This window comes from Cupressus sempervirens, chromosome 5 (genome assembly GCF_028749045.1).
Source record: "Cupressus sempervirens isolate cs-2001-9-10 chromosome 5, ASM2874904v1, whole genome shotgun sequence".
Taxonomy (NCBI): Eukaryota; Viridiplantae; Streptophyta; class Pinopsida; order Cupressales; family Cupressaceae; genus Cupressus; species Cupressus sempervirens.
In genome coordinates this window covers 668,133,938-668,146,261 of record NC_143122.1, presented here as the reverse complement: position 1 = coordinate 668,146,261, position 12,324 = coordinate 668,133,938, and the positions used below count along the sequence as shown (strand labels likewise).

Below are 12,324 nucleotides of genomic sequence, written 5' to 3'. Positions count from 1 at the left end.
TTAGGTAACTTGTGAACATTGTTTAACAAGGGTATCCGCATGATTAATTTTTTTACGAGAGGCATCAATAATAAAATATTAAGAAGTAGAAATGGAAATAGATGTATTAGTACTTGTACTTAATAAACAAATGTGGTGGCCCACAGTTATATATAGTGAATCATTCAACTTCATTTTTAAGGCAAAAAATTTTGTAAACTAGGGTTATTAGTACTATTTAGAGTATCATGTAATCACTAAAATTAATTGCATGAACTCAAATTTAATTAAACAATTTATCATAATTATCTTACAATTTGATTGTCTATAGAATTTTTTTAATTGACATTAGAAACATCATTTTTTATTTTAAATAAGAAGTTTTAAGTGAGACTATATTTTTACCAGAATGTTTTGAAGATTTGTTTGTTATTTATAAGCTTACACACACACACACACACACACACACACACATATGAATATTATAGACTATTTTTCAAATGTAAAATTCATAACTTAATTCATGTATATATAGGTTATAATTGTTAATATTTTATCATAATATTATGAAGATGTTCTATCAAAAAATGATTTCAACTATGTAATTATTAATTTGACATAAAAGTAATTACAAAAAAAATATTACCCTCTCTAGAGCAACTTCTCTACATTCATTTTTATTAATTTCATATGTATGATGTCTTTTACTTTATTATTTAATTTTAAATTTTTAAAAAATGTTCAATAATTTTAAAATATACTTAATTTAAGATAAATATATTAAAATATTAAAGATAAATATATTAAAAAAATAATATATAAAATCTATTTTTATAGAAATAACTATGTATTAAATTGTTTGAATTTTCAAATAAAATAATATTATTTAGTTATATATTCAATTAATGAGAGTGTATTTGTTGGTTAGATATATTTAAACTAAAATCAATAAATAAATATTTGTATTATTAAACATCCAATAGACATATACAAATAAATAGACATTATGAATATCAAATAGATATTATAATATTATTAGAAGTGTGTGTTTTAATTTCATTTATTAATAATATAAGTAGGTAATAATATGTCTTTTCGTGTAAAATTCACAATCTAACATCTATTACAAAGCCTAACTATTATTATAGCTAAGATCATAACCAGTGTTAAGGTTTACATTATTGTCGTAGTTATGATAAGGATTAGTCTTGACTTTAGTTAAAACTTAGAGTTGCAGTTAAGATAAATTTTATGTCATGGATAGAGTTATGATTTGGTTTGAAGTTTGGATTATGATCTTGTTTATGATTAGAGTTCAATATTTGGATTAGGGTTACAGGTTAGAGCTAGGGCTACAAAAGATTTTTAGAGTTATAATTATGGTTAAGGTACAGGGACACATCACAGTTAGTATTATGTTTAGGATTAATATTTTTAAAGATGAACAATGTTAAGATTAACATTCGAGGTTGGGTTTAAGAATATGGTTACTTTTATGGTGAAGTTAGAATTTTTATTAGAGTTAGGTTTAGGATAATTATTTAGGTTTTTGTCATGATTAGTGTTGTGTAAGGTTTTAAATTAAAGGCTAAGGTTTATGGTAATAGAGCATGAATATCTTCCTAGTTTGAATGCTCAATTACTAAAATTGCATGTTGTGAATTGTGTTAATTGATATCCATTATGTCTTAGGTTTCAATTAATATCTTTCGTTTCCAATTAATTTTTCTGTTACTTGAAATTTTTCATATCTAGGTTATAAGGATTTTTGATTCTCCAACTAAGTTTTCTTAATCTACATTTTAGAATTCTTAATTTTGAATATTCTTATCTAGCCTACCATTTTTTGTGTTTTTAATTGATTTGATTCTCTTTTCTTTTGACATTGGCCTCTTAATGTAGTTGATCTATTTCGTTGCTCAAATTTTTCTTGCCTATTTTTTAATTAGAAGAGGTGTTCATTCAAATGATCACATTCAATGTGTATTTTTGTGTGTTCTTAATTTTGGAGTTTTGGCATGCAGCAAATTCTATCAATTTTTCTTTTAGGTTTTTATTGGTGTGGGTTGAGCTAGATAAATTTGCAAGTTACATAAGTATTTAATAATGTGATACAATGATGTGGTTGTTAGTAAAACTTGAGTTCTATTTTAAGTAGCTTATAGAGTTTATATTTTAGTATTTTTAAATTAATGTTTCTACCTTTATTTTTAGTTTTTGTTAGAATAAAGGGTTAATTTAATTTAATTTATTAAATTACCTTTACTCCCTACTTAAGATTACACTTTATGCACTTGTATTTTGATTTAATAATTAAATATTAATTATTATCTATCGTTTACCTCTTAGTTTCCCTTTTAGGTTTTACGATCTCTTACTATAAGGATTGATCAATTGTAAATTTCATTCATTCTTTCAGTCTAATAATATATTTTTTCATATTTTTAGAGCCAAACATTTGCCTCTGCTTTGTCCTTTCTTCTTTGTGAAAGGTTCTTGCATGTAGGTGTTCTTGAGGTTTTGTGGATTTGTATTGCTCAATTCCTTAGTTTTATATTATTCTTTTAATTTCTATATGATCTTATCTTTTATTAGGGTTTAATATTTAGGTTATGGTAGGGTTAGAATGAAGATTGGGGTTAGGGTTATCAATAAGATTTAATAGTTCCAATTAAAGAGTTAACCTACCTTACTTCACAAAATATCTCTGTTAATTATTGTTAGTTGGACAGCTGTTATTTCTGACCCGAAAATAGCAGCACTATTTATGGGTAGCTTGGACAGCTGTTCGTCCTTATCTATGAATAGCGGTTGTATTTATGGGTGGTTTGGACAGCTGTTTGTCCACTTGCCAAAAATTAGTAAATGGTTATTATTTACTAATTTTAGTGATTCCTTTTGGACACTTTGCAACCAATTCTATTATTGGCTGTCGAGTTGTCTTAATCTCAGTCGTTGGTTAGATTTAATCTCGGTCGTTGGTTTACCAACAGGAGTAGTATAGAAAGGGGTCATTGGGTCATTTGGATGTGAAGAAGCTTTTGGAGAAGCAGTTTGCAGTGTTAGCAAACAGTCTTGCAGTGTTACCAAAGAAGCTTTTGGAGAAGCAGTTTGCAGTGTTAGCAAACAGTCTTGCAGTGTTAGCAAGGGCGCAGTGTTAGTGTGGGGATAGCAGTGGGGAATATCAGTGGGAGAAATTAGGAGGTTGTCGAAGTTCTGCCAGTGAGAGGCAAGGAATTTTGTATCTCTTGATTTGCTGAAGTTTAATATAATTCCTCATCTGTAGAACTGGTTTTCCCTTAGGGATTTTTCCAAGGACAATTTGTCCGAAAATATTGTGTTCATTGTGTTGCGCATTTCTTTCCGTATTTTATAAGTGAAGTTGCAATTGTGTTATTCTTCGATATTAGCTGGGAATTTATTTTTAGCAGTTTAATAATCATTTGTGATAGGAGATTAATAATTAGTGACTGCAATAGTTTGATTTTTCACATGGTATCAGAGCATTGTTAAGGGTAGAAGATTTTTGCCCTAGGAAAGAAATTTTGATCTCTTTAGATTTATTATTGCTTTAAACCCTTGAGATGGCTTCAGCTGGTTTGAGAGATCAGGATAGATTGGATGGTGCCTCAAATTTTGGTGTCTGGAAGGCCAGAATTTCTTTATTGTTGGAAGAGAATGGTATCAAGGATTATGCTACCAGTGGTGTACCTGTACCAACGGATGCAACACAGCTTGCAGCATATAGGAAGGACGATGCCAAAGCGAGGAGGATTATCCTTGATGGTGTCAAGGATCATATTGTTCCACATATCTCGGAGCTAGATACAGCAAAGAAGATGTGGGATGCTATTCTAAATCTGTACCAGAATGCTACCACTAACAGGAAGTTGATTCTTAAAGAGAAGCTAAAGAATACCCGGATGAATCAGGGAGAAGATGTCACAAGTTACCTCACTAGGCTCAGACTTGTCAAGGATGAGTTAGCAGCTGTTGGAGATAGGCCTAGTGATGATGAGCTAGTGAGAATAGCCCTAAATGGGTTTACTAAACAATGGAGTGTCTTTGTTCAAGTTGTCAGTGGACAAGATACTTTACCGAGTTGGGATCGACTATGGACTGATTTCACTCAGGAGGAGCTTAGACTAAGTCTTGTCAATGGGGCCAACAAGAGTCAGAAAAATGAGGTGGAACAAGAGAACGTTGCCCTAGCGGGTAAAGGGAAAGCAAAGAAGGGATCTAGCAAAGGATCAAATTCACAAAGTGAAAAGAAGAAGAAGGACCTTTCTAAGGTCAAGTGCTTTGGATGTCACGAGTTTGGCCACTATGTCAGTGATTGCCCAGAGAGAAAAAAGGGTAAGAAGTAGGTGGCAGCTTCAGCAAGTGCAGAAGAACTCTCCAGCAGAATGGAAGATGAGTTTGCACTCATAGCTTGTATGGTTAGCTCAACCTCACAGTGTGTTTGGTATATAGATAGTGGGACGTCATTTCATATGACAGGAGTTAGAGAGTACTTCTCCAGTTACAAGGAGGAGGACACCAACATCCAGATTTCTATGGGAAACTTGTCCAAACTCAACCCTGTTGGGAAAGGGACTGTTCAGTTTTAGAGGGAGAATGGAAAGATAATTCCTCTTCATGATGTGTTATATGTGCCGGGCTTAGGTATGAATTTGATTTCTGTATCTGTTCTTCAGGATAGGGGGTATAATGTACTCTTTAGAGGGACACATGTGTTGATTAAGCACAAGGATTGGAAATCACCCATAACTATTGGAGTTAGGAGTGGTTTCCTTTATAGATTGTAGTTTGATACTCCTAAGGCACTTATGAGCAACAATAATCCTAGAGATCTTGGAGAGCTATGGCATAGGAGGTTGGGCCATATTCATCATGGAGCACTTAGATTGCTTCGTGAGACCGTGACAGGTGTTCCAGAGGTGAGCACAGAGCATGACGATGTATGTAAGGGATGTGTGTTGGGGAAGTTTGCGAAAGCATCTTTTCCAAGGAGTGACACCAGATCTAAAGGTGTTCTTGATCTAGTACATTCAGATGTTTGTGGACCAATGTCAACGAAATCTCTCAGAGGATATGAGTACTATGTTACTTTTATTGATGACTTCTCTAGAAAGACCTGGATATACTTCTTGAAAACTAAAGATGAGGTTTTCAGTCGATTCCAAGAGTTCAAGGCTCTTGTGGAGAACTCGACAGGAAAGAAGATAAAGGTTCTTCGGTCAGACAATGGAGGCGAGTACAAAGGAGATGTCTTCCAGGAGTTCTGCACCAGAGAAGGAATCAAGAGAGAATGGACTGTTCCTTACAATCCACAGCAGAATGGAGTTGCTGAGAGGAAGAACCGTTCTATATCGGAGGCAGCAAGAGCTATTCTACATGACCAGGACATGCCCCGTTACTTATGGGAAGAGGCGTGTAATACAGCAGTCTACATTCAGAATAGAGTTCCACACAAGGTGCTAGGGAAGATGACACCAGAGGAGGCTTTCACAGGGAAGAAGCCAGATGTTAGTCACTTCAGGATATTCGGGAGTTTGGCATATTGTCATATTCCTAGAGATACATGTACAAAGTTAGATAAGACTGTAGAGAGGGGGTACTTTGTTGGGTACAGTGAGACCTCAAAGGCATACAGGATTTTCATTCCGGGAACTAAAAGAGTTATTGTCAGACGGAATGTCAAGTTCATGGAGGACAAGGCATTCAAGAGATCCAGAGATTTGCCAGCAGATGATAAGAGTGAGCAGCCAACAGAAGCTCCAAGACTAAGTCAAGGGCATCAAAGCTCAAGTATAGTTACCAGTACGAGTGTAGACTCAGTTAGTGAAGATTCACAGAGTATGGAGCAACAGGTGCAACAGGAAATGCATCTGGAAGACTTAGAGGTTGACATTTCATCCTCTACAGTTGGCAGCAGGAACCATGTGGTTTCAGATACACAAAGGGATACTCAGGAGTTTGTGGGAGCTCCTAGGAAGAGTATTAGACAGCGAAGACAACTAGCCAAGTTCAATGACTATGTGGCATTAGCTAGTCAGTTGGTAGATAGTGAGCCTTCTAGCTATCAGGAAGCTGCAGAACATCAGGTATGGCGAGATGCTATGGTTCAGGAATATTCTTCAATAATGCAGAATGATGTGTGGGAGGTAGTACCTAGACCAACAGATAGGGCTGTAGTTGGATCACGCTGGATCTATAAGTTTAAGCACGGTGCAGATGGTAGCATCGATAAATACAAGGCTAGGTTTGTGGCAAAGGGGTTCTCTTAGAAGGAGGGAATAGACTATGAGGAGACATTTGCTCCAGTTGCCAGGTATACTTCTATACGAGCTGTAATCTCACTTGCAGCACAAATGGGATGGCAGATCCATCAAATGGATGTCAAGACAACATTCCTCAATGGTGAGTTGAAGGAGGAGGTATACATAGAACAACCAGAAGGCTTTGTAGCACACAGCAAAGAGACCCATGTGTGCAGATTGAAGAAAGCATTGTACGGACTCAAGCAAGCTCCTAGAGCGTGGTATGAGCGCATTGATACATACTTGCAGAAAATGGGCTTTGTGAAGAGTGAAGCAGATGCTAACCTCTACTACTTGATGGTTAGGGGTGAGATTCTCATTCTTGTTCTTTATGTGGACGACCTATTTCTTATAGGTTCACTAGGGCTCATAGTGGATTGCAAGAGGAACCTTGCAGAAGAGTTCGAGATGAAGGATTTAGGACTTATGCACTACTTTCTAGGCATGGAAGTGTGGCAGACAGATGGGGAGATTTTCCTTGGTCAAGGGAAATATTGCATTGAAATCTTGAAGAAATTCGAGATGGAGGATTGCAAAGCCATGTCTACACCCATGATCACGAATTGGAGGAAGGTAGATACATCTAAGGAGAAAGATGTAGATCCCACTTTATATAGAAAATTGATTGGTTCGCTTATGTATTTGGTCAACACTAGATCAGATATAGCATTTGCAATAAACTCTCTTAGTCAGTTCATGGTTGAACCAAAGAGAATGCATTGGATAGCGGCTAAGCATGTGCTACGTTACTTGTGTGGTACAGTCGAGTATGGGATCAGATATGTTCGAGGTGAAGGTATCAGGTTGATAGGCTATAATGATGCAGATTGGGCAGGAAGTACAACAGACAAAAGGAGCACTTTAGGGTGTTGTTTCAGCTTGGGATCAGGAGTTGTATCTTGGTTCAGCAGGAAGCAGAAATCTGTGGCTCTAAGTTCAGCAGAAGCAGAATACATAGCAGCTAGCATGGCGACATGTGAAGCTATATGGCTTCAGAAATTGTTAGTAGCCTTGTTTGGTCAGAAGGTTGAGACTACTGTGATACATTGTGACAATCAGAGTTGCATCAAGTTGTCTGAGAATCTAGTGTTTCATGATAGGTCTAAACATATAGATATCAGATATCACTTCATCAAAGATTGTGTACAAATGGGAGTTGTTAGACTACAATACATACCTACAGATGAGCAGGTAGCAGACATTCTAACGAAGGCTTTGGGAAAGGCCAAATTTATCTTCTTCAGAGATAAGATGGGTGTCATGCAGAACAGCTTCCTCGCTAAGAGGGAGTGTTAATTATTATTAGTTGGACAACTGTTATTTCTGACCCGAAAATAGCAGCACTATTTATGGGTAGCTTGGACAGCTGTTCGTCCTTATCTATGAATAGCGGTTGTATTTATGGGTGGTTTGGACAGCTGTTTGTCCACTTGCCAAAAATTAGTAAATGGTTATTATTTACTAATTTTAGTGATTCCTTTTGGACACTTTGCAACCAATTCTATTATTGGCTGTCGAGTTGTCTTAATCTCAGCCGTTGGTTAGATTTAATCTCGGTCGTTGGTTTACCAACAGGAGTAGTATATAAAGGGGTCATTGGGTCATTTGGATGTGAAGAAGCTTTTGGAGAAGCAATTTGCAGTGTTAGCAAACAGTCTTGCAGTGTTAGCAAAGAAGCTTTTGGAGAAGCAATTTGCAGTGTTAGCAAACAGTCTTGTAGTGTTAGCAAGGGCGCAGTGTTAGCGTGGGGATAGCAGTGGGGAATATCAGCGGGAGAAATTAGGAGGTTGTCGAAGTTCTACCAGTGAGAGGCAAGGAATTTTGTATCTCTTGATTTGCTGAAGTTTAATATAATTCCTCATCTGTAGAACTGGTTTTCCCTTAGGGATTTTTCCAGGGACAATTTGTCCGAAAATATTGTGTTCATTGTGTTGCGCGTTTCTTTCCGTATTTTATAAGTGAAGTTGCAGTTGTGTTATTCTTCGATATTAGCTGGGAATTTATTTTCAGCAGTTTAATAATCATTTGTGATAGGAGATTAATAATCAGTGACTGCAATAGTTTGATTTTTCACAATCTCTTCGGCATACCTATTGCACCTTACTAAGGTGCGATTGTTAGTTATTGTATTTTTCAGAGGCTATACTATTGCCATCACATTTTCTTAATTGGTGATTAACATTCTTTATTTCAACCAATTAGATTTAAGCATTTTCTATGTTTTATTTTTTATTTTGATTTTTTCAAAGTAAACATGTGCATGTTTTAATTTCAAAATTTGGGAAAATTATATTATTTCAACTTGATTGGCTAATATAGTTTGGGTCTTATATGACCGAATTTCCAAGAAACACTACCCGTACAAGTAGGAATATTTTTGGATGCTAAAAATATTAGGAAAATTACTCAATCGATTTGAAAAATAAAAATTAAGGTTCATGTGACTTATTCTTTAATTATATTCAATTAGCATTGCTTTCTTTATAAGCATTACAATCTATTTTAATCATGATTTTAAATTATTATTTTTAAATGTTATAGTTGGTATTTTATTTGGTTGAATGTTAAAAAGTGAAGAAATCATTTAGATTCAATTTTGTAGAACCTAAAAAAACAAAATATTTGAAAAATTAACATAAATTATTTTTATACTTAAATTACAATTAACTTGTTTACAAAATTTTAAATTTATTTTAATTGACTTGAAATTTTTTTTCAAAATATTATAGTTAGTATTTTAAGGTATTATTTTTTATTTAGTTTAATGTTAAAGTGAAGAAATCATTCGATTTAAACAATTTCTTAACTTAAATAAAATATTTCAAAAGTTTCATCTAAAATATAATAACAAATTATAATATTAATTAAATTAGATTATTATAACTTTTCTTATAATTATTAAATTTTTAACTTAAAAATAAATGTACTATTCTACCTAATTAACTCATTACAATTATGACAAATACAAGCCACTATGTGGCACTTGTATTAGACTACAAATTGTCATCATGACGACTCTAGAGCTATATCATTTAGCTTTCCCTCTGCAATACTTTTATTGCATCTAGAAGGTAGCCAGAATCTAGAATTCGAATCTTCAAGATAAATAAAAAGCCCATTTGGTTCGTAGAATTTTTAAAACCTGCATTTCTATAAACCTTGTTTTAGCCAAATCAAGGTTTTGTATATCTTCATTCCAATTTTGGGAATTTTACTTAGAACCGTTTGTTTCACTTAGAAGATGTATGTGAAGACATATTTTTATGCTTAAGCTTAGGGCCCGTTTGGTTGCAAGCATAGGAATTCAGAATTAGAATAGAAAATTTGAATGAGAATGGAGAATGAATAATAGGAATGGAAAAATGCAATCCAATCTGGTTTATCCTTTGTTTGGTTATGCAAACTTAAATTGGAATAGGGTTAACTTGCAATCAGTGCCATTTGAAATTATTTCTGAAGATGCAATCGATGCCATTGGAAAATCGCTAAAATATTTGAAAATATTGAAAACAAAGTTCCAACGCTCACCCCAGGTCAAAGCGGATTTGAAAATTTAATCAAATTTGAAAAAGTTAAAATGAATGCAAGAATAGCAATTCCAATTACAGGTATTTTTTGCAATGGACAAAAGCTCATTTTGGGGCTAAAATGAGAATACGTATTCCTATTCCCTATTCTTATTCTACACACCAAACAAAGAATACAAATCATATTCTAATTTCCTATTCCTATTCCGGTTGTATTCCAGCAACCAAGCGGGCCCTTAGAGTTGAAGGCAAATTTCAAAAAGTAGTCCATTCTATTGTTTTTACACTCCTTAAAAAAATACCGGTTTTGATTTTCAATTCCGAATTGCTAGTAGGAAGTTGGAAAACCTGGTTACGAGGCAAAATTGGAAGTCTGGTATGCTAATTCCATTTATCCATTTTTGAAACAAACGAAATTGGAAAACCTGGTTACGAGGCAAGATTGGAAGTCTGGTATGCTAATTCCATTTATCCATTTTTGAAACAAACGCACAAATTTTCAAATCCAGATTTTTAAAAAGCCAATTCCTATCATTCTACAACCAAACAGACCTAAGACTTAATGCATCCCGTATAATTGAGATTCGCATATTCTGCTACTTCATTTCTATTTTAAGTCGGTAGTGGCTAATCAACCTCACTGTGCATCAATTGACATAAGCTCAAATAAGCCAAGTATGATAAAACGTCAGCATACAACATAATAATTCGCAATATCCGACGAATCATTCCATGCTACACTTAAAAGTGGGTCCTATAATTACCGATCAATTCATCTTTATAGGAAGTGAAAAAGTTATCAAATTGGGCTCATAGTTGTATTAAGCTACATTCATCGGAAAGATTCAAAGAGAACTCAACGAGGGCGCTATGAAAGGCACCGACTATACAATGGCTTATAGCTTATTCATTAACGCGATAAATCATTAGTTTGCATAACCCTTTCAAGAATTGTTCTGATCTCGGATCCAATTTTAACTTTAGAAAGTGACTGTGTGGAGGACAAAAATATTAACGTTAAATTGCTGCTCCTCTGTTTTACCCCTAAATTGGTTAAACAAAAGCCATGTGCCAAGATCACATCGGTATTTTACTTCTCAAAATTGACATCCATGAAAATGGGTAAATATGACAAGCACAAATATGGGGCAAAAACTTGTAATAGCCATTTTACGATAGTTTTATTCGGCAGTGCATAAAAAAATATCATTCTATTTCCCCAAATCAATTCTTAAATCTCTAAAATGGAATGCGATTAACAGAAAATCGATAATTGTTATTTACAAAACTAGAAGCCGCTCAAACGCCCCTTTTTACAAACCAATTTACAACAAAAATCTCAAATAATCGACTGTAATCATCAGCAACCATAAGCTTCCTGTTGATTTCGTCTTCTCATTCTGCTGCCCCATGAGGACAAGTTACTTCCAGATCTCCTTCTAATTAATTCCATCAGCTGAGCTTCCCACGCTTGATTACTCCCTAATCCGCCTTCATAATCGCCTACTGTGAAAATGTTCTGCAGCCTCCAGTCATAATCCTGACGGAGCAGGGGATCTGACAGGGTTTCATACGCCTCCTGAGCTTTCAAAAACAATTTGCTGCACTCTTCTTTATCTTCAGCAGGGCACACATCAGGATGATATTTGAGAGCCATTCTACGGTATGCGCTCTTTATATCACGAGCACTCACGTCTGGAGAGAGACAGCGAACATCATACAAGGAAGATGAAGAAGGGGGAGAAGGAAAGGAAGAATTTTGAGAGTGAAAAGCCCTAACACTCGTCGAATGCTTCGGCTTCGCTCCGAATCTGACCCGTGGAAATCCAGAAGAAGAAGCAGAGTTGCTCGTAAGACGGGGTGCCTGTAAACCCCTGATTGATGCAGTGTACTCCATTGATCTGTTACACAAAGCTTCGACTTGGCCAGAAATTACAATTTTGCAGGAAATTCAGTACTGCACCTTAAATTCAAATAGATTGATTGGATCAAAGAAACAAGACCTGGTTTGATGGTGAGAAAAACAATTTAGAGCACATATATAGAGATGTAAATCGAATTGGGGGTTTTGAAGGAGGACAGGAAGGGTATACAAGTCGGTAGGATATTCGTTGGCTTCTAGAAATAAGCTGGGGCCGTGTGCCCCACTAAAATCCGTCACGTCCCATCTGTGTGCCGGGAACATTGTTTCCATGGATCTTCGATTTCATTTTTTCCTCTATCTTGGATTGTTCTGCATGCGTCAAATCGTGATACGACGTGAAGAAATACATATAAGAAGCTCTCATTTGTGTTTTGGGAGCCAGCGATGTTCAACCGCTTGTCAATTTCGATTCACGCAGATTTTGAGTCACGCGTCTTCAACAACCGAAGTGGTCAGGCAAGGAAAGAGTGGCAACGGCTACCCAGGCAGGAGGATCGACTGCCTGGGTATTGCCGCCTGGGTATACCCCATCCGCTCATGCCATGCATATAAACGGCACCGGTTACGGTCC

At 35.3% G+C, this 12,324-nt stretch overlaps 1 protein-coding gene across 1 annotated transcript; it reads right to left on the bottom strand.

Moving 5' to 3' along the window:
• Nucleotides 1-11,084: 11,084 nt before the first annotated feature.
• Nucleotides 11,085-11,860, bottom strand: LOC149557698 (chaperone protein dnaJ 20, chloroplastic-like). Its single transcript, XM_089786038.1, has one exon. It carries the CDS (start codon nucleotides 11,724-11,726, stop codon nucleotides 11,190-11,192), a length of 537 nt encoding a protein of 178 aa, XP_089642164.1. The 5' UTR covers nucleotides 11,727-11,860; the 3' UTR covers nucleotides 11,085-11,189.
• Between the last annotated feature and the right edge of the window lie 464 nt (nucleotides 11,861-12,324).

What these genes read in the sequence shown, in the direction of transcription:
- LOC149557698 (XM_089786038.1), bottom strand. Translation starts at nt 11,726, where the DNA reads ATGGAGTACACTGCATCAATCAGGGGTTTACAGGCACCCCGTCTTACG.